Raw genomic sequence first — 21,695 nt, forward strand, 5'->3', positions numbered from 1 at the left:
GAGTGGAGTTTGCCTGGCCTGTCAGGAGCGGCGCAGGGCGAAGGATCCAGAGTACTTTGACAGGGTGCATGGCGGCAACCCAACACAGGCGCGTGAGGCGGCAGCCGATGAAGCAGAGAAGAACATGCATAAGGAGCGGCGTAAGAGCGGCGATGACATCTTCACCGGAGATGCTCAGGGCTGCCCCAACGCCGCCTGAGGGACTCGAGCGCAAGTGACTCATGCTGACTCATGAATGAAGTCAGAGTCCCTACCAGCGGGTCTGGAGTGCATAAAGGAAGTCGTTCTGCTGTGTGTTCTGATAGCCCTGCACATGATGTGGCGCGGAATGGGCAGATCTGCAGCAAGAAGTGCCGCAATTCATTGGTTGTCAACGGGGGCTATATCTAATTTGAGATGTAGAGCCCCCTGGTTATCAAGATGATGGGGGAGGTCCCCTGGTCAGGACAGGTAAGCTGATCTGCAGTCTTGGATATTTGGTGGATCTGCTGTGGCAGTAAACTCCGCGATTGCCAAAGTATTGGGTGTGAGCCCTCCTACCGATGGTCAAGACCGTGTGCATAGCTGCGCCTCTTGCAGGGAAGCTCCGGGCGGAACAGTTCAGATTGTAGCTGTTATTAGTGCACACCTGCTCTGGTGTCTTGGATAGACATTTGCACAGCAGTGTGCATGCGTGTGTGTATGGCAGTAAATAAATTTTGCTCAAAGCTTTTCTCACTTGGGCTCCTTTCCTTGCTTTCTGTGATCGATATTTCACGACGCTGGAACTTCCGCCTTAGTAAGGCAATGAGTTGATAGAAACGTGGGACGTGGAGTGGCTATTTTGGCCTCTTGTCTGTATTGAATCTCCTGGATGTTGGCAGTGTCTGAAGAGCTGGGCAACTGATGTCTAAATCAAGTGTGTGGACCGGATTTTGGACCATTCATCTCAAACACACCATAAAGTACCTTGCTTGACTCCGTTGTACCTCCTGCACAATAGGAGATGTACAGTGTATACAGCTCTGCTGATGTTTCAAGTATGTTCTTGACACGCATAAGGGTGCATCGGGCACAGAGCTTGAAGAAAAGCACAGCATCGTTGACTAATTCAGAAGCTTCCAATGAAGCTGCGGGACCAGGGTCGACCCTTGCTCGCACCATGGCGATCACAGATCCAAAACAATTGCAGAAACCCGTCAGCCACTTTTGAATAATCTCCTGGGATTTTGGCGATAGAGGTAGGAGAACGGCGTGAGAACAACTTTGAGACGAACGGGCTTCTGTGAGAAGAAAGAGGCCTGATTTGTGCAATTTTGCAATTCTGGCGATTTCATCATCTTTGGTAGAGGGGCATCTTAGCGAGCATTCGCACAGGTACCATCGATTTGTGCATTCCCTTAAATGTGCATGCCTCAGTGAGCAAGCGCAGGAAGCGGCTTTTACTACCAGCAGGAAAGCTGGAGAAGGAAGCGAGATTGCTTGACATACCTTTCGCATCACAATTCTTCCTCAGGATCCTAAACTCTACTTTCTGGGTGAATGAATATCGTCGGAGAACGAAGTTCGACTTCAGCACTGTCAACTCAAGCAACACCTTCGTTGTTGGTGACAGTCCAGGTGCTTTTTCGATGGAAGCAATACCGCCGCCTGATGTCAACAGCAAAAAGGAGACTCAAATTCCAAATCCGCAGCTCCTTTTAGGGCCACAGCAGGTGAGCAAAGTCCCCGATTGCTCCCAATACTTTCTTGGTAGCTGGAATATTTTGCCAACCCACACTTGCAACCTCTCTGCAGTGCAAAGCGCTCGTGCTTTACAGCAAATTTGATGTGTCTGGACAAGGACTTTTTATGTCACTATGGCTGCATGCGCAGAAACGCGACCGGGGAAGAAAGACACTGATATTGGATTTGGACAATACCCTAATAGTCAACGCAACAGAGACAAGGGGCGATCATGACTTCACCATTATTGCGTCGTTCAAGGACAGTGACATAATAAAATACATGCACATACGCCCCTGGGTGGATGCACTTCTGAGCGCCGCCTCGCAGCACTTTGAGATTGGCGTTTTCACAGCCGCCACAGCAGAGTATGCATGTGAGATCCATCCCCTTGCAGTGCACCACATTCTTCCTGCTTGTGTCGCCAATCTATACTGAGCTGTGATGTGCTGGTCAAGAACGGCTTGCCACAAGCAGTTTGCCAATGTCCCCTTTGGACCTTTCTGACATCAGGAAGTGTGTTTGCAGGGGCTGTTCTGGAAGTTATTGACCCAAATAAGGTGGTCAGGTGGGTGCTTTCGAGGGAGGACTGTGAGTACAGCAGTGCTGACAAGTGCTACATGAAGAATCTGCACCGCTTAGGGAGGCCACTGTGCAGCTGCATCATGGTAGATGATCGGCCTGAGGTTGTGATGCCACGAGAGAACGTGCTGCCCATAGTTAAATACCTGGAGAAGGACCCGGATGATGAGGAGTTGCTAGATATTTTGCCTCTGCTCCTGTCCCTCAACAAAGATTCAGATGTGCGACACCGCTTGCGAGCGATCAATGAATCCGAAGAGGATGAGGGCAGCCAGAAAGAGTGGATTGCAGACTTTGAGAAGCAGCCACAGCCGATCAATGAATCCGAAGAAGTTGAGGGCAGCCAGAAAGAGTGGATTGCAGACTTTGAGAAGCAGCCACAGCCGCTGCCGCAGCCGGCAGGAAACGTAGAGAATTGGATTGGGTGTGTGTCTGTTGCAGCAATGCTTGAACTGTACGGATCTCGACTGCATGCGCCGCTGGCCAATCTCATAGACCTTACTGAGAACCTGATAGACCTCACCTCAGAGGTTGACTGACCATAATTTTGACTCTCTTAGCAGAATTTTAGGGGTGGTTGTGAGCTCCCTTTGTAGCAGTATGCTACTAGCAGACATGACCATGCTGCCAACATGACGTCCACAATACGAATTGTAATGGCTGTTTGGTTTCGGTTAAAGAATGCTGCACGCGGTGGATGTTGGACGTGAATTTCTATGTAAGCGAGATTATGAAATTGTAGTGAGATAAAGCATGACTGTCCTCTGTTTGGAAATGCTGATTGGTGACCATAGCTACATATTGTATATCATACCTGTCCATACAATTTGTTGAACGTTGCACGCTGTCACAGGTACGGTATCATTGATTAGCCTTATTCAGGGGGTTCTACATTTAACAGGGGGTTGGAATAGAACCCCCTGCCCTATCATATCTAGGGGTAATTGAAAAAACAACGTTTTCTATTTTATTGCCCCTATCATTTCAGGGGTGCAGATGCCATCCTGGTGCAGCTTCCCGTGAAGCTGCAGGATCTCTCTGCATCGAACGAGCGAGTAAAATTTTCTCACATCTCAAACCGAATAAATTGTCATCGTTTCTAAAGCAGTACCGTGCAAACGAATAAAAGTCCTGGACACGTTTCACGACGAAGGCAAAGGTTTACGAGTTGCCCAGAGCTGTATGGCGACGACCACTGCTTTCACAAGCAGCTCAACGCGATGAGGTAGTATCTCCTGGCGGCAAAGAGAGTTTGTACAACAATAGAAGGAGAGCGGAATTGGCTGGGTCACAGACGAACCTGCCAATCGAAAGGTTGCGCCATGGGCTCATTGTGGTGTGAAAGTCGTAGAATAATAGAGAGGCCCCGAAGGAGAGAAAACAAGGTGAGACGTCGTGCTCAGAACAATAGGTTCAATTTCAACAGCAGCTGTTCGTTGAGACAGCTGCATGAGGTCTGTGTGAGCTGCTTAAGTGTTCGTGGGATGCCTGGTCCTCATATGGCGATATTGCCTGGACTGACTTGCACACACGTTCACGCAAGGCTCCTTCCTTTGCAGGCTGCACGGATCAAAGAGGCCGAAATCGAGCTGAGCGCATTGCTGACTGCCACCAGACTCCAAAAGCAGGCAGATAGCCTCGACAAGGGCAGCCTCTTTTCATGGCTGAGGCAGTCAGCGAGTCTCTTTGCCCCAGCCCCAGCTCCTTGCAGTGCACCACAGACAATGCTGCCAACATACCAGCCCCTCATTGGGCCTCAGATGGTGCGCATGAGTCACCGCTGCCTGATTTAATGCTATGCCATATCAGTGATGTGGCAAATGAACAGGGTCATGGCACATGCTGTTCCTCATGCTACTGGATGTGTCTTGAGCGCGGCGCACTATTGTAGATTCCTCTTGTCATGCTCTGCCCTGACTCTGAGAATTAGAGTCAGGCATCGGTTCAGCGCAAGCTGGCTGGAAGTGATATTTTATGACTGACTGAGTGGTGGAATGCCGGGTGCATGCGCAGGCCTGTGTTTGGGGCAAGAAGACTCTGATACTGGATTTGGACAACACGCTGGTGGTTGCCAGCGAGGCAAACCATGGCGACCATGATTTTATCGTCGATGATTTTCCGTTTGAGGGCTACTACATGCACAAGCGTCCAGGGCTGGACAAGTTCCTTAGCGCAGTCGCAGAGCACTTTGAGATTGTTGTCTACACAGCTGGCACAGCAGACTATGCTGGTGAGCTCCTTTCCAACCTCTAGCCGCTGTCCCTTGTGGGCATTATGATCTAATGGCGCAGATTTCTTCATGCCCTGCGGGGCTGTCAATACTTGGTGGGTGTTGTTTTTTTTGTGAAGACAAAACAACAGCAAAAGTAATGGGATGCAGCCATGCAGCTGCTTGCTTGATGTGCCCATTGATCAGTTGAATCCAAGCCGTGCGCTCTATTCTCATCATGGCTGTAGATTAAATTGTGTGGTGTTTTTTGTGCAGCCGAGGTGCTAGATGCAATTGACAAGCAGCATGTGGTGAGGTGGCAGCTGTCGAGGGAACACTGCTGCCCAATCCCCGGCAGCCCACAATATACGAAGCATCTGCACCGGCTGGGCCGGCCGCTGTCCGCATGCATCATGCTCGATGACTCACCCGAGCTTGTAGAGCCGAGAGAGAATGTGCTCTCCATGAGCAAGTACCTTTGCAGGGATCCCCATGACACTGCGCTAATGGACGTTCTGCCTATGCTCCTGGCTCTTGACAGGGACGCCGACGTGAGAAAGCGCTTGCCTGTCTTTGATAGAAAGCTGCGCATGCAGGGACTGTAGCAAAAAGTGCGGTCTGAAACAAGTTTTGAAATTATATGGGAGTGGGAACATCACCCAGGGATTATGATGGTGGGTGATTGCAGCGAAACATCTGCTCATAGCTATTGCCGATAGACTGTTTGCGCCGGGCGATCCTTTTTCTGTTGTGATTATGCAGAGGTAACAAATGGTTGAGTAGTGTGGGTGTTCAGTTGCTGAGACACTTGTTGAGTCTTTAGATTACCGGTACACGTTGAGGCTGTGGGCTTTAAAAAGCCTGAGGTTGAGCGCTTAGTAGTGCAAGTGCTTCCTGGATCAAATCTCAAGGCCAGCAACCTGTTCTGCATCACTGATCAGGATGTATGGCATAAAATTCTGATTATCTCACACATTCCGCTTCTTGCCATACTCTTCTCGAGACACCAGCAGTCTATTTCCACTGGCACCAACTATGTCAGAGCCATTCTGGTAACTATAGCGCCCGCATAATTCTACCATATAATCTATGAAGCTTCACTTGATACTTCAGCACGTACAGGATGCTGTAGGGGCACACTATGGGCGGATACTGGTATGTGCTGATGTGGTGCTGATATGACGCCCCTCACAGCAGCATATCAGCAGGGGAAGTGACCTAGGAGTTCTCCTGAAATCATTTTGGTTTTAGGGTTTAAGGGTTTTTGAATTTTTATTTAGGGGTTTAGGGATTTAGAACGCCGTCCGCCTGATTCCCAATTTCCCGAAGTGAGTCACTCTGACCTTGGCGCCTTGAAGAAGACCGAGTAGGCAAACCGGTGATCAATGAATAAGTTTTCCATTTTTAAATCGTACAATTACTTCAGACTGCACGACGAAGGCAAATTTTGTGCCAGACGTAGTGCCGTCATCTGTGGCGACCAGGTGCTTCATGTCCCTGTAATAGTAAGTTTACAGCACAATGATACATCGCCCAATGCACGTTTTCCAAGACATTGAACAATTGCATTCTTTAAGCAGGGAGAAGGCTGGAATTTTCGTGCCAGAGAATAAAAGTAGTCAGTGCGGCTTGCTTTGAGACGAACGTGAAGATTTGCACCGATGGGTGTCTGGTGGGACGAAAGAGAACAAGCGTATGGGAAACTAAATCTATGGGTGCCAAACAAAGAGTATAAGGTGAAAGCATACTCACTCCTGACCAAGATGAAGACGTTTGAATGCTTTGCGTTCACTCTTCAATCAAACCCTTAGGATCACCATGATCGTTTCTTAATGTACGTTACAAGATGTGACTTGCATTCAGATATAAGTCGTCGATTAAGTATCCTTTCTTCGCAGGGAGTGCTGATCGGAGACGCCGAAAGCGAGCGAAGCATACAAGCGAAGAAGCCCCTCATTGGGCCTCAGAAGGTGCCCTTCAAACTCAATGCTTAAGAACTCTGCCATTTTGGATGCTGCAGATGCTGCAATTCAGGATATTGCCAGCCATCTGCCTCCCTGCAAAGCAGCCCCTTGCCAGATCAGCCCTCAAAGGGCTGCCCAATAACAAGGGATCAATTTTCTGCGCAGGAGAGCGACCGTGGCAAGAAGACATTGATCTTGAATTTGGACCACACTTTGGTGGTCGGCAGCCGCACGAATCGAGGAGACCATGACTTCATTGTGGAGGGCAATTACCACATGTACAGAAGGCCAGGGCTGGAAGAGTTCCTTCGCGCGGCCGCAGATCACTTTGAGATTGTTGTCTACACAGCTGCGAGCTCAAACTATGCAGGTGAGGTCTTTTTTCTGTACTGTTTCCTGCTCTCCTTGTGAAGCTGCCATCTGCCCAGCTGCCCACCTGAGGAACCTGCCGTCTGCCCATCTCAGTACAGACGCTGTACAACCTGTAATGGGTGGGTTGTTCAGGAAGACCAAGCAATGGTGTGTTCCATGAGCAGTGTCTTGACAGATAGAAAGAATTTTGTTTTGTCTGTCTATGCAATCAGCATTTACCGGAGAGGCTGTGGAACTGTACACGTGTGTCAGACATGACAGTCTGTATGGTGCCACTGGAAGGGACTCCGGAATTTCTGGGCAGGAGGTTCAACCAACTTGTTGCAATGCACCTATCTTTGTGGGCTCACACTCATACAGATTGTAGTGATGTTACAAACAATGGTGTCACTGTGCAGCGGAAGTCTTGGAGGCAATTGACGAGGAGAAGGTGGTGAAGTGGCGGATATCAAGGAGAGCCTGCCGCCGCGGAGCTTGCAGAACAGAGTACATCAAGGACCTGCAGCAGCTGGGCCGCCCGCTGTCCGCATGCATCATGATCGATGACTTGCCAGAGAATGTGCTGCCGCGTGAGAATGTGCTCTCCATAAAAAGGTTCAGCCGCAGCAGCACCGGCGATACTGAGCTGGCGGACATTCTGCCGATCCTGAGATCTTTGGAGGCGCAGGACGATGTGCGCGAGCTGCTGGGTAGATATGACGAAGAGCGGTGCACTGCGCGCATCGGTAAATTATTACTGTAGCTAGCATGTAACTCCACTTACCGTGAGGGTTTGCGTTTTCATGGCCAGAGTCCCCTGTAGGTGCTGCAGGTCCTGCCTAGAGAGTAGACCTAATAAGCACGTCTTGAAATAAGAGCTTTCATACAACAGCTGGCCAGCAGCATTGCTCGTGCTGCGCAATATGTCATCTTGCCCTTGAGGAAAAATCAAAGCATCTGAAGGGGGCTTGCACCTGGCTTGCACCTTCCCAACACATGGAAGCTTCCACGTGGCGCCGACGATAAGTCTAGGATTTAGTTCCACACGCGCGCTGAAAATTCTTCGACAAGCAATCCATGTGAAGCTTCCGCTTACAGTGCAAATATTTTGGTCTTGATAAAACTCTAATCACTGCGGAAAGAGGGACTGATCATGCAAGCCTTCGCACCCACTACAGTTCATTCTGGGCAGACACAGACTTTAGTACTGTTCACAGGAGCAAAATCGGCACAGACAAGTCGTACCAAAGTCAGAAATGCAAGACAAAGGAAATTGCAATGCCACGCATCCTTAGAGAGAGAGGGCAGCGCATCTGTGAAGGAAAAGAAGGAACGAGATTTTGGCTTGGGTGATATTCTGGGACCTATCGGGCTGACTCTGGGGGGATCTTTGAATAAAAAGGTACGGTTTATTCTTATTGATAAATAGTTGGTGCACGGAGGTTGATGAGTTGCACTGTTGCCACCCCCCAAGCGACAATAGTGGGCAAGTGCACAATAGGCTTTACCTTGAGGCGTCGTATACAGGGCGAACATGCGGATAAAAAAGTGGCAGAGCGAGAAATCAGCCAGCGTTCGTCATCGCAAGGTGGGCAGCAGGAGGAAGAGTCAGCAGATCAGAAGAGCTCCAGTGGCAATGGCTTGGACCTTGGTCCGATTGCGTTAAGCTTTGGCGGCAGCACAAATGAATCTCGAGGTAGGCTGGTGCTTGTTGTATTCTGCTACTATGTCCCTGCTATGATAGTGGCAGGGTAAGCTGGCAGGGGACTGAGGCTGAGACAGCGGCCTTTGCAGGTGAGGAGTCGTATGCAGAAGCATCCACATCAGGATTACAGAGCATACACAGCATGAAGACAGAGGAGTGGCAGCAGAAATTTGAAGCAGATGGCTATGTGGACCTCTGGGTGGAAGAGGAGTTCAATGCAGGCTCCAGGCTAGTGGTATATCATCGACGCCTCATATTGCTGTCACATGCACAATGTTCTCCTACACCTTTAGACTCTGGCCGTCTTGCTAGTCACCGACGTTTAGGTCTGTCTTGGGCAAGCCAAGCGTTGCGCCACATGGCCACACTAAGCAAGCTTGATCCAGCAAGAAGACTCTTGCCACCTGTTGAGATATGGAGCCAGCCATTTCAGAGTTACAGCCAGTGTGAGAGATTGAGATGTGAAAGAACAAGAGCTTCACAATTTTGGTGGTGCTGGGGTCCTGCAGGGGGGACGCAGCGTGCACAAGGGGGGCGTTGCGGGGTACCAGAGCGGGGAGGGCCCCTCGGCCGGAGTGGCGACGCGGCACCATGTTACAATTCACAACCACCACGCTGGCCAGGTTGTGGAAGTGGACGTGCCTGAAGACAGGTCAGTCCTCTCACCCCCTCTCGTGCACAGCCGCTGCAGCAAAACAAAAGCATAAATCGCTGGAAAAGCGGTACACATTATGCAAGGCGATCTGCTTCTATGCGATGTATTCACTCCTGCTTCTGCATCGTAGAATGTACATTCGTAAGCATGTGCATCATCGATCAAAGTGGGGCCTGGCCACTATCTGTGACTCACATCCTGCTCCAACCATTGGATTCTTCCTGTCCAGTGCATGCGCATAGGCAAATCCTCCTCTCCACAAGCCCATCTGCGTGCACAGGATTCATGATTGGCTTGTGGTTACCTCCTTAAAGGTGAAGCTGCGACACTGCGGGCCTAGGTGGTAAGTGTAGGCTAATGTGTTGCTGCGCAGGTACGTGCTGTGGGAGGCGGAGGATAGGGGGCTGCTGCTGCCCTACGCCTGCCGCATGGGCTGCTGCACCGCATGCGCCGTTCGCATCAAGGAGGGCGAAATGTACCAGCCACAGGTGCGGACCTGCGCAGTCGTCTGCCTTCCCCATTTGGTTCCTGATTGAGTGCTCAAGAGTATATATTAGCAGCCCTGCTTTGACAGCTTCACCCTTCGTGATGTGGCTTTGTACTGTGTTGCTTACTTTCTCTGTGGTCGTTCCACTTGCCCGAGCACTTGAGCTATTGGTGCTTGTATGGATGTGTGTCCTAGCCTTGACTGAGAACTGACTGAGGAGTCCGCTTGCATGTCATGCTGATTCCATGCCAGATTGCTGTAGCACCGAGCATGTGCTGCTGCCGCTTCTTCAGAGCTCTAAAGAAGCTTCCCTGGCTTGGCTATGGCCTTTTGTGTAACTGAAGGAAATTAGGCAGCCAATTGACAGCTGATGTTTGGGGTGTGCATGGGATCTGAATGGATGTGAATTGTGCACGTGCAGTCTTTGGGGATCTCAGCCGAGCTGAGGGAGGCGGGATATGGGCTCATGTGCGTGGGCTACCCCAGATCTGATCTGGTGCTTGAGACTGTAGAGGAGGATGAGGTGTATGACATGCAATTTGGGCGCAGCTTTGCAGAGCAGGCGGTGGACCCCAACAACCCAGACTCCATCGAGAGAGATGACTGGGCCCTTGAAATTGCCAACATGGATGAGTGACTTGAGTTGATGTTGCAAGCCTGACATTTAAGCTAATGATCTCGAGATCATGCATGTCCACACACTGTAACAAGTTGGCATTTGGCGGCAACAATCATTGTGTTCATCATGATGACTGCAAGGCCGCCTTGAAGTTGAAGGCGCACGGTGCGGCATGCAGCATAGCTTGCCAGCTTGCAATTGCAAAGCCGCTTGGCGCGCTGCGCACCTGAAACACCGGCACCGTGATCGCTGGGGACGGATGTCATCTATGGAAAGTCTTGGACCTCCTGGAACTTCACACTGTGGCATAATGCGTGGTCAACAAATCGATGTCAATATCGCGTGAAACAATCCATCTTCATCTTGCCCACTGGGCAATGGCATGGTTGTCGGGAGGGAACTCTCACAAGGAGTAGACCGGTTCCGGAGTTTGCAGCAGCAGCCGAAGGCTACGAAACGGAACAGCTCCTCATCGATTTCTGATCTTCCCTGAACAGGAACGCCTATGGAAAGGCAGAACATCTTTGACAAAGGTCGCAGCCTACTATACAAGCGGCTAGTTTCACGACATCATATGTTCTGCAATCTACGATATTAAAGTCTCCTCTTTGCGGCAAAGGACGCTCATCATGCATCTTTGAAATTGCAATTGAATTTCACAGATAAAGCTAGTGACATCCAGAGGCGGGCATCTGTGATTGTTGGTAGGGATGGCAGGCTCGAAGGGTAGTACAGTGCGTAGGAGCACAAGGAAAGCAACTGAGCACGATGCCAAGGCAGTGTCGGATAATGGTGAATTAGACGCAGGAACACCATCACAACATAAAATAATACAGAGGGCTGCTGAACAGCCCAGCCTGAGAAGAAGCAAAAGAGCAGCAGCTCAAGCATCTGCCGAACAAGAAGACGACGCTTCTCCCATAAATGCAGCTGCTGGTCTTGCAGAGGATGATGAATCAGCGCAGGATGACACTGACCAAGATGGCAATGTGACTGAAGATGACCAGTCAGATGCCAGCACAGATGAGGAGGCTGCAGAGCTGGACGTGTTTGATGACAGCACTCGCGAGGCTGTTGAGACCTTTGAGACAGCAGTCTCTGAGCCAGCAGCATTCCTGCAGCCATCCGCAGAGATCTCTGAGCTGGCCCGCACCGCTGCCAAGGTGCAGGCCCTTGCATCCTCGATTTTGCACGGCATGCTTCACACGGCAATTACTGTATTTTTTGCCACAGTCATTATTGTGTGATCATATAACTTTGGTGAGGATCTATACCGTAAAAATGGTCATGGCTTTTTATGCACCATATGTTGAGGGCTTGCCTTGGCAATTGTCAGCAACATGTTGCACCCTCCTTGCAGTTGCCTGTGGGTGTGCTCTGACAATGAGGCTTGTTGATCAGGCGCTCTACGATCTGGCAGCGACTGAGGCGGCAGGGGCAGCCGCAGCAAAGGGCGGCGCAGGGGGATCAGCACTGCAGCAGCTGTATGTGGAGGGATTTGATGCGGAGCAGATCTGGCTGCAGCTGGAGATGCAGTCAGCAGAAGCCCTCAAGCGCGCGCGGCGGCTTTTCAAAAAAGCCGGCGAGGTCCCCCGCCTGGTCCTCCCAGAAATGGAGGAGGCCCTGGACGGTGGGTGGCCCCTTCACAACTCTTGTGACATGTAGTCTTTGTCCTATCTGGATTGTTGGGACTGGGGTATTTATGGGTGTATATGTGTGCGAGTTGATTGCATGCTGGTGTGCTGCGCAGACCTGCTGGGCAATGGAGAAGGGTCGGAGGAGTCTGGGAGCGAGTCTGATGGGGAGGAAGAGAGCGCTGGGGGACTGCAAGATGACGGCAGCTTGGAGGATGGGTGAGTGTTGACCGACAAACTATCCCAAGTGGAAAGCAAATCTTCAGCGTGCATGGGTTGACCTTTGATTATATTAATAAAGCAGGAGGTGCTCACTTTGCAGTGGACTTAGAGCAGATTAAAGAGGGTTTTGGAATGTGCAGGGATGACGAAGAGGAGAGTGAGGGAGGAGAGGAGGAAAGTGAAGAGGATGAGGAAGCAGAAGAGGGGGCGCATGACAGGGGGAAACAGTCGCCAAGGGACCGGTTCTTCCAGATGGGCGACATGGACAGGTTTGCAGAGGAGGCTGAGCAGGCTGCCATGCGCTCAGACACCGATAAAGATGAGGATGAAACAGGTGACCAGCTTCTTCTTCACAGCTCAGGAAATTGCCGCAACAGCTTTCCCCATGCTTTCTCTGCACTCTTGTACAGGAATGTGCAGATTTGTCAGCATCAAGTGTTGGCCGGTATGGTGGCTTGCTAGGCACTCGGCCTGTGCATGCAGGCATGAACTGTCGAGTTCAGGAGCCTTGCCCTTTCCAGAGCGCCTAGGCTTAGCGGTCACTTTGGTTGCGTTCCTGTCCATCCCCTCGTAGGTTATAGCCCATGGGCTCAGGGGAGTTATGCTGTGCGCAGATAATGAGGAGGATGCGCTGCCAGCTGGCGACCCAGAGGCAGACAGCGATGACGGCGCGCTGGCGGCTGTGCTGGACAATGCGCGCAAGCTGTCCGGCCGCAGGGCCGAGCGGCGCGAGCGGTTCCGGGAGGAGGGAGATGACGAGAGCGAGGAGGAGGGTGGTGAAGTCGATGCGGCGGCCGCCAAATACGGCGACTGGTTCGACGCCCCTGCCGAGGGCCGGGGTGAACTCAATGGCGCGGACGACATGCAAAACGGTGAGCGCCCAGCTAGCTTTCCCCTATCTTGTTGTGCACTAGGATCAGCCTCAGGCAGCCATGCCAGGTACTTTTCAGAGAGGGTATGTGCGCATTGGAAATTTATAGGTGGCTAAAATGTAGAGTTGGAGAGAGTAATTGCGATTCTCTGCAATACAGGCTTCGGTGAGGATGGTGACCTGGAAATGGACGATGAAGAGGAAGAAGAAGATGGGGAGGAGGATGGGAAAGATGAGGGCAGGCTGGGCGAGCCCTCAACACGAGCTGGCCAGCGCAGGACTGGTGAGAGCCAAATTTTTGCTCTTTCTTGTGATCAAACGCAGGAACCATTTCTGCATTCCTGATTGGCAGCTACTTGCATCCAGCTGACAACAGCGCAATCTAGTGGTGACGACATGAATCTCACCAAAGATAGGAGATTGGTCAACACATCACCACGAAACGCTGATACAGCAGCATGTACAGCCCACAAGTTTGCTGCACTACCAGTCTTGTAACGAAAGCATGACATTTGCTAGGCAGTGACAGAATGCACTCCGTGCAGGCGGCGGCGAGGATGCAGGTCGGCTGTCGACGCACGAGCGGCGGATGGCGCGGATGGCCGAGCGGGTGCAAGCGCTGGAGGCCCAGAACATGGGCGACAAGGAATGGTTCATGCGCGGAGAGGCCAAAGCAGGTGCGCGCCTAAATCTCCTGTCACCCGCTCTATTTCTCACCTCCTGGAAATCGGAGATCTGACTGCCTCCCCACCAGGGAGCATAGTCCTTGCCTGCAGATGTGCACACACACCTGTCTCTGGCCTACAGACCGCCCTCTGCAGGGAGGCGTACTTGCTTCTCCCGGCACCCATTTCTCTCCGTCGCGCTCTCTTTCAGTAGATCTCAGGATAGCTGAGTAGATTGCTGGAAGGTCATGGTTTCTACATTCACATTGACGAATTGAGCGCTCTGGATCGTCCTCAGGAGATGTTCTGAGGAGCTGCTGAGAGACACTTGCTATCCATACTGTTCGCCTGCGTCCGAAAGGTTGCGTGGTGGGAATGTCACAGGGGCGTTTGGCTTTTCAGTTTTAGCCTAACACACCCAAAAATATGAATACACATGTTATGTCACAGGGGCGCGGCCGCTAAACAGCGCTCTGGAGGTGGATTTGGATTTTGAGCGCGCGGTGCGGCCGCCACCGCAGCCGACCGAGGAGATCACGGCGTCACTGGAGGACCTGATTTGCGCGCGCATCGCCGAGCACAATTTTGACGACGTTCCACGCGTCGCGCCGCCCGTGCCCGAGACCCGCACCAAGACCATCGACATGGACGACAAGAAGTCTGGCAAGGTGCGCTCGCATGTGCTGGTTTTGCCTATGTAAGATAGTGTGTGGGGTGTGGCACTCTCAGGACTGGAGCCACGTTTGTGTTGCACCGCAATTCGGGAGGTAGAGGAAGATGGGAAATACAATTTGTCTCTAGAGAACATGAACAGTCTGCCACAAACCTTTAGGAGATTATTGGACCATGTACTGGACAATGGTTTGCATTATGTATGAGGCTGCCGAAGTCCTCCTCGCAGCAATTCTGTTGACAATTTCTGCAGACCTCTGCATGTCCATGTGGCCCGCCAACTGCTTGGCTGGGTTGACTAAATACAACCCTTGCTGGGCAGGGCCTGGGGGAGATATACGAGGAGGAATACGTGCGCGCAGCCGCCGGCGGCGCGGCTACAGATGACCGGGACGAGAAGGTGCGGGCTGAGGCGCGCGGACTGGTGAAGCTGCTGTTTGCCAAGCTGGACGCTCTGAGCCACTTCCACTTCGCGCCCAAACCAGTCATTGAGGACCTATCCGTGCGCGCGGACGTGCCCGCGCTCGCCATGGAGGAAGTTGCCCCGCAGGTGCGCGGCAGATTCCTTCTTGCTGTGCACTTTTGCATGCATGCAGGCACTCTTGCAGCGACTTCATCTTTGAGAAGCTAGGGGGCGCCTGTTCACTGTGGGTCCGTTGAGGTCGGCGAGAAAGGAAAGTGGCGCATGTGCTCAGACAGCCTTATGTTCATTCAGAGGTTAGGTGCAGAGAGGTGTTGTTGTGTGCCAACAAATTACAGGGCCCTTGGTGCAGGCATTCTGCAAGCAGAAATTGCAGATCTCACTGAGTTTATTACATGCCTAGGGCGCATCCTCTTATGCTGGGCCTGATCTTGGGTGCCCTGAACTCCAAGGACATTTGAAGCGTGTGAGCTCAAGTTTTAAGCAGCAAAAATTCTTAGAATATTGCCCCTCAGCGTTGCAGAATGTGCACGTGGGGGTGAGTGTCTTGTCAGCTGAGGGGTTTGGTGGCGGCTTGCAGGTGGTTTCCGAGGCAGCGATGCGGCTGCCGGAGGAGGTGTACAGGGCGGACGCAAAGGGAACGCCGCGCGCCGAAGAGGAGCTGACGCGCGAGGAGCGCCGACGCCGCCGCGCCAAGAAGAAGCGCTCCCACAAGAGCCGCTCCGAGCAGCAGGCACGCCCCGCCACTGCTGCCCCCTTCTCCTCTGTGCACACCTTTGTCCCGCATATAAGATGTAAGCTTCACCGTTGCAGGATTGAGCATATTTGCTGGATATCTGGACGCAACACGGCCCGGTGGCCAGGGAGGTTTTGGCACCATGCTTGACCAAGACAGTTGCTGGAACCATGTGATGTGGAGGTTTTTTAGGAAAACAAGTGACGGCCCCTTTGATCAGAAGGGGTTGCCTCAGGTGCTGAGGTATTTGGGTGACATTTGCAGGTAGCGGACAAGGCAGCACGGCCTGTCACGCAGGGCGGCACAGCTGCGGTTCCGGGCCGCAAATCGGCGACGGCCGAGGAGGCGGCCGCAGCGGCCGCCAAGGCGCAGAAGAAGCGCGCTCGCCGGGGCGACGACGGCGGCGCGGCCGGCGCGGGCGCGGGCCGGGGCAAGCGCGTCAAGTTTGGGTCCGCGGCCGTCTTCGGCCAGCTGCAGGATCAGCGCGAAGCTGCAGCGGCCGGCGAGAAGCCGGGCAAGAAGCAGTTTTCAGGCGCTGGCACAACCTCCAAGGCCCTGAAGTTGTAGACCCAGTGTGAACGAGGAGTTGGCTGAAAGTTCATTGAAAGAGGAATGCAGACATCATCATGATGGCAGAGCGAGCGCCGAGAGAAAGGACAAAGGGCTGCAAATGAATCAAGTGTATTGCGTGCACATGAAGCTTGTGGCGTGTCTGTTGAATTATGGATGGATCCGATCTGATATGGCATGTGGGCCCCACATCCTATTTTTGGGGACTGCCTGGTGATGTAATGATGTGCTGGCAGTCTTCCGTCAGCTCCGGATGGGAGTTACCCTGTAACTGACATCAGATTGAGAATTTGCACATCACAGCGATCCTGCTGTATTCAATCGACACGAAGGGCAATGTTGTCGTAGTGTGAGGGTAATCGCATCGAGTGGGAGCGGACGTCTTTGGTCGTAGTCCTCGCCCCATCAGGGTTTGGCCAGAGGATATTTCGAGAATCAGCAGTTTGCATCACATCGAGGTCACCAAATAGCTGTGAAGGTCATATTGCTGCAAGAGGATGACATCCCCTTAAGTACGGCGCCTTCGTGTCGGCTGTCTTTTGCAGACCGCAAGACAAATGCAGCGCGGCAGACGCAAGGTCAAGCGCCAGCGCAACGAAGCCCCAAGGACAGAAGTCTGCTACGACTTCGGTGTTCCAATGTCAGCTATCGAAGCTTCGCTTGAGTTTCAGGAAGGCCCCTTCGCCCTGGGCCACTCTCCCAACAACTCCCATCTGGACCGGCAATCGTCCGACGCTTCAACAAGTACTCAGGGGCCAGTAATGCCACTGGCGACGATGTTGACTGAATGCCAGGATGCGCAATTCTGGAGTCAGTACATACGGCAGGTGTACATCGGGAACTCGCACTGCCCCATCGATGGGTGGTATCAAGCCTGCAGGTCCGTCTTCCTGACCGTGATTGCAGCCCTTTCTTAATTGGTCCAATGAGAACATCTATATGATGATATTTCCGTTTAACAGCTGTCAGTGCAGGCATGTTGTCACCCAATGCCCACCAACAGAGCAATTAACGCGTTTTCGGCTGCAGGGTTTGCAACTCGTGGACTGCCGGCGAACTGGATGTGGCCGGGAAACTTGTGCCGCTGTGCAGAGGGTAAGCTTCTAAATTCATGTTCGCAAACATACATTGCAGCCCCAACTCTTCCACTGAGCCCTACTGTTGTCCTGCCACATGGAGCGCATTGTGCCTCTGCATCTCGTCGATGATTGCTCTTGCAAGCTGTAGGAATACCTATCTGTGCATTGCAGGTGCCAGGTGAAGTGCCACAACGCCTGCGCGAAGGTCGGGAATGGAAGTGGGCACCCAAGTGACACAGTTGCCGCCACCTCAACTGCCCTGCTCGCCCTGGACAGAGCATGGGAGGACTACCTTAATAAGCTGCGACTGGACAATGGCATGCTCATCCGCCGCTGAGAGCTGCACAAGACACTGCCTTCAAGGCAAGCAGCCTCCGAAGCTCCATTGCGAGATATGGAGTCTGAGGCACACCGCTGCATGCAGAAAGCCTGCTTCATCTGGGCAAATCAGATTTCATTTGCATGTGGAACACTGAAGTGACAAGGCTGTGCATGATTTTGCAGGGCCAAATATGGCGCGGCTGCGCAGCTGCATTTTTAACTCCTAATTTACATTATCAAGATCAACGGACAAAAGAAGTATGGCCCTGAAATGGGCCACCCTTTCTGTGAATAAATTGCAAGGCCTCCAATTTAGTTGAGCTTATGGGACAGCTGAAATCTGGCCAACGATTGCTTGCACACATCTGCAAAGTGCCTTTCAAAGTTGAAGATCTCTGGCAGCATGTCCCATGAAGTATGTCTGCTTGGATTTTCCTGCGCACGGACTGATGCCTTGCCTCTTGGATGTAATGTCCAGATTCTGCTTTCTGCAGATTTCGTTCCCTAGGAGACAAGTATGCGATGTAGGCAAACGAATGTATGAACACAACCAGCATTGTTGGAAAAACTTGCTGAACTGCTTTCTGAGCTTGGTCATGGAAATACTGCAGGCTGAACCTTTCGCAAAGAACTTGGACCTTTTTCATTGCTTGTATCAATCTGTTCATTGCATGTATCAATCTGTTCATTAGGAGGACTAAGGTTCCGGGGCTACCTTGATGTTCAGCATCTTTGGTTCGTCCTAAATCCTAGAGATGTGTAGACCGAAAAGTCTAATCAAGGATGACATGCGTAAGTTCATAGTCTGGCCACATTGACGTTTTCAGCACTGATGCCTGAATGACCGCAATAATGTACATTATTTCTGTGTAAGAGAGCATTTGTACTCAACGTACACCGGATCAGAAGACACACACTTCATTACAATGAAAGGTGTCCCAGTCCCAGCCAATTGGCCTCAAGACGAATCCTTGCACTTGCAAGCGCCTCGAGACAAGCAGCTTTCCTGATGAATAAGGGCTTGATCCTTTAATCTCCCCCAACAGCAACAGCAGCACTCCCTTTGTCCGCGGCTCCGCTTGTGTGATTATTTCGCCTGGATGCAGAGCCTTGGGCCGCCCCCATTTCCACAACAGCATTCCCATTCTGAGCAGCCCCTTTCCCAGCAACGCTGCCTCCAGCCTCCACATCGTATTCCCTGACCTTCTTCCTTTTCAAGGTATCTGTGAACCACAGCGCCACCACCTGCCCAACGCAATGAATGTTTCTCAGTCAACCCGAAGCAGACAGCATGAGCAGCATGACTCAGGTGACGCACGAGGGGGAAGGATTGTAAGCATCAACTCTGTTGTGCGCGAATTTCACTCGGCAGATTTCACTCGGCTCGGAAAAGTCTTGTCGGAGGCAGGGATTACTCACCTCCAAGACCGTCGAACAGAGCAATGCTGTTGGCCCAAAAAGCCACATCAGCTGCAGCAGTGAAACATTCTCATCATTCAAGACCTCAACTCAGCCACCACAAGAGATAAGTTAGTATCTTTCCTAATACACAGGCAAGTCCATCCCTCAAGAGAATACAAAATGCCATAGGGGAGCATTGCCTCGACTGCTTGCTTTGAATGGACTCACCAGGGGGATGAAAGCATAGAATGATCTAAACCCAAGGGTGAATGTGGTGGCCGCCCTGTAGCTCATGGCGATCGCCTCCTCTTCATGGAAGTGTTTGTTCTTGTTGCGTTTGCTGGGCACCACTTTTGTATAGAAGCCCTGCAACCACAAAAGTACATTTGTGGGGCTGCTCGTTACCTCTCTGCACCCATCCTGGCAGAATGTGCAACGACAGGATTGGCTGACAAATGCAGCGCAGAGATGCGCGATCATTGCTAGATCAAGCAGCAGAGGACATCAGCAGTGTCGGCGCTCATGCACAGACCACATTGTGGACAGACCATACATCAGCCCCGGCTGGCGGGAACAGTACATGTCATGAGTACCATGCCCATGATTGAGTGGGTCCTGCTTGGATGTGGCAAGTTCATCGAGGGGTACGAGCTGCGGCGCCTTTACAAGCAGCTTGGCTGCAGAAGCACCTTGCCTCTGGCAGGAAGAACTTATAAAGATAAGTAATAAATCAGCAAGGATCTTCGCACCAGGTGGTTCATCATGCGTATGCTCTGCGCGAAGGCCAGGAAAGAGAACAGGATGACCACTTCGCCAATCGCCAGCTTTGTCGTGGCGTCAAAGAACCCCGGGCCCTTTGTGATGGGGTCCGCTGCCTGCGCACAATGAAATTTTGAGTTCCAATTAAATGTCTGATCCTCGATCGAGCCAAAATCCAGACCATGCCGGCAAAGGAAGCACCAAAGTCCCAGCAACGCAGGAATCGGCGCAGCAGCCGGCACCCTCCATCAGTAACACCCCTCAAACCTGCCTATCTGTCTCCTGAACGTCTCAAATCTGTGGTCACATGTTCTGCGCGCAGCCAATGGACAGAGTGCACATGCATACGCAGAGTCCGGGGTGTGACGTGCAGCTTCAAGAGTCGGACAACGGTTTCTTAGCAGAAATATAGACTAGGGAAAGATGGAGGCACGCACCGCGATCCTGTCTAGTCTGTCGACTCTCTGCTGATCCAGCAATGTTGGCAGAATGCCTTGGACCGCAATCAAGCTGCACGCTGTCGCCAGAAAGCTCGCAGCTGCAGGGCACAAGCAGTCAGGCACCCTCAGCAGTGATACTGCAGCAGGCAGCATGCAGATTTGCTGCATGATCTGCCATATATAGCTGCAAGAGATCTACCTAAACGGGAGTCAGCTGATCACCAGTGATGCCGTTGCGCAGTGTCTGGATCCCAAGCGTTTGGAGTGGGTCGCGCACATCCTCCACCAGATCTGCTGCCCAGACCCCCCTTGCATGCATGCGAATAAGTGACCATGTCACTGCGTGCATTTCAGCACTCACAAGGATCGCAAATTCGGCACAAACAACGCACAGTTGTCGATCAATTCTCGTTGATGAGTACAAAGTGCAGAAAAAGATTGCGCTCACCTCGCATCATGGCTTGTTGACCAAATGTTGAAATGTTTCTTCATGCTGTACTTCATCCTAGGCCGTATATAGAACAGCCAGAAATGGTAGAACAGGAACAGCACGCAGCATAGTATAAATATAACAAGCTCGGAAATTTCCGCCCTGCTCCCATGCATTAAGCCGTTCATAGGCTTATTCACATGTCAGTTGGATCCACTGAATTGGTGATGTTCAAAGGAAATTTCTGCTAAGTTATATTGGGGATCCTGCGGCATGCCGACGCGTTTGCTAAACTACATCTCACATCAAACGGTAGAATGTCCGAGATACATCAAGTACAGAGCACAGCGAAGCAAAATGTGATCACAGATCATCCATAAAGAGGCAAACATCAGAATTGGTGACGAAGCATGGATTGATCGGGCTTGCAGTAGGAACGCTGTCGCAGACCTTGCAGAAGGTTAATTAAGGGCGCTTATAAGGGCGCTAGAATGACAAGTATGTCGTCTCGCTCATCAGTGATGCCCTGATCGATTCATAACTGGGCCCATCCGGCTTCTTGCTGGCAATGCATTGTGTGGCGGTTGCGCTGGACTCACAGACACAAAAGCGGTGACTCTCAGGCGTCCCGCGGCGGGCTCCAACGTTTCGTAGCCCACCTTGCTGCGCGCCCCGCACGCCATCAGGGGGGAGCGTTGCAGCTGGGAGGCTCTGATTTTGGCGTCAACGGATGAATAGTGGTATAGCGGGAAGTGATTACAGCAGTCCCGCCTCACCCGGATCGGTGCTCAAAGTGGTTTCTTTTTGACTGGCGAGCTTACTATGGTCTGGCATCGGCTCAAAGCCTCTCCGTCGCTTCGGTGGCACCAGGGTGGTCAAAGGCACACACAGGCGGCCAAATCCTCACATCAATCTATTTGATGGTTCCGGGCTGGGGAATGAGGTTCCTATTACAAAGCTGGGTCTTCGTTCTGCTTGCGTTCGCGGCTAGTCCTGCCCATGCACAATCGGCGCATGGGGCTGTGCCAGTCAACACGAGCGCAGCGTTAGCCTCGTCCATTTCGTCGCCTCACACAACCAGCATTTTTCTCACCGGTAAGCGCCTCGCCCCCGCCAGCCGCCTGGAACTTCAAGTCTTTTGAATATGACGTGCCTTGCGCCCGATCTTTCGGAGCCTGTCGTACTGTGTTCGAGCTGA

General features: G+C 52.0%; 5 protein-coding genes across 5 annotated transcripts; 4 read left to right on the forward strand and 1 right to left on the reverse strand.

Annotated features, from left to right (window-relative positions):
- Nucleotides 1-1,610: 1,610 nt before the first annotated feature.
- COCSUDRAFT_43960 (HAD-like protein) lies at nt 1,611-2,825 on the forward strand (the record flags this gene model as incomplete). The annotated part of the gene is made up of 4 exons (XM_005645026.1): nt 1,611-1,694; nt 1,855-2,080; nt 2,233-2,272; nt 2,363-2,825. 4 exons carry the CDS (start codon nt 1,611-1,613, stop codon nt 2,823-2,825), a joined length of 813 nt encoding a protein of 270 aa, XP_005645083.1.
- Nucleotides 2,826-7,963: 5,138 nt separating this feature from the next.
- COCSUDRAFT_18627 (hypothetical protein) lies at nt 7,964-10,294 on the forward strand (the record flags this gene model as incomplete). The annotated part of the gene is made up of 6 exons (XM_005645027.1): nt 7,964-8,238; nt 8,442-8,514; nt 8,589-8,750; nt 9,025-9,167; nt 9,544-9,658; nt 10,079-10,294. 6 exons carry the CDS (start codon nt 7,964-7,966, stop codon nt 10,292-10,294), a joined length of 984 nt encoding a protein of 327 aa, XP_005645084.1.
- A 3,268-nt stretch (nt 10,295-13,562) lies between these two features.
- Nucleotides 13,563-14,833, forward strand: COCSUDRAFT_8295 (Mpp10-domain-containing protein; the record flags this gene model as incomplete). Its single annotated transcript, XM_005645028.1, has 3 exons — nt 13,563-13,680; nt 14,119-14,261; nt 14,687-14,833. Coding segments are annotated over 3 exons (408 nt in total), but the record flags the coding sequence as incomplete, so codon positions are not given.
- A 1,791-nt stretch (nt 14,834-16,624) lies between these two features.
- On the forward strand, nt 16,625-17,483 carry COCSUDRAFT_57688 (hypothetical protein; the record flags this gene model as incomplete). The annotated part of the gene is made up of 3 exons (XM_005645029.1): nt 16,625-16,794; nt 17,097-17,162; nt 17,318-17,483. 3 exons carry the CDS (start codon nt 16,625-16,627, stop codon nt 17,481-17,483), a joined length of 402 nt encoding a protein of 133 aa, XP_005645086.1.
- A 1,013-nt stretch (nt 17,484-18,496) lies between these two features.
- COCSUDRAFT_43963 (hypothetical protein) lies at nt 18,497-20,416 on the reverse strand (the record flags this gene model as incomplete). The annotated part of the gene is made up of 6 exons (XM_005645030.1): nt 18,497-18,712; nt 18,887-18,937; nt 19,097-19,234; nt 19,618-19,743; nt 20,065-20,165; nt 20,290-20,416. 6 exons carry the CDS (start codon nt 20,414-20,416, stop codon nt 18,497-18,499), a joined length of 759 nt encoding a protein of 252 aa, XP_005645087.1.
- Nucleotides 20,417-21,695: the final 1,279 nt, after the last annotated feature.

This window comes from Coccomyxa subellipsoidea, assembly GCF_000258705.1.
Source record: "Coccomyxa subellipsoidea C-169, whole genome shotgun sequence".
NCBI lineage: Eukaryota > Viridiplantae > Chlorophyta > Trebouxiophyceae > Coccomyxaceae > Coccomyxa > Coccomyxa subellipsoidea.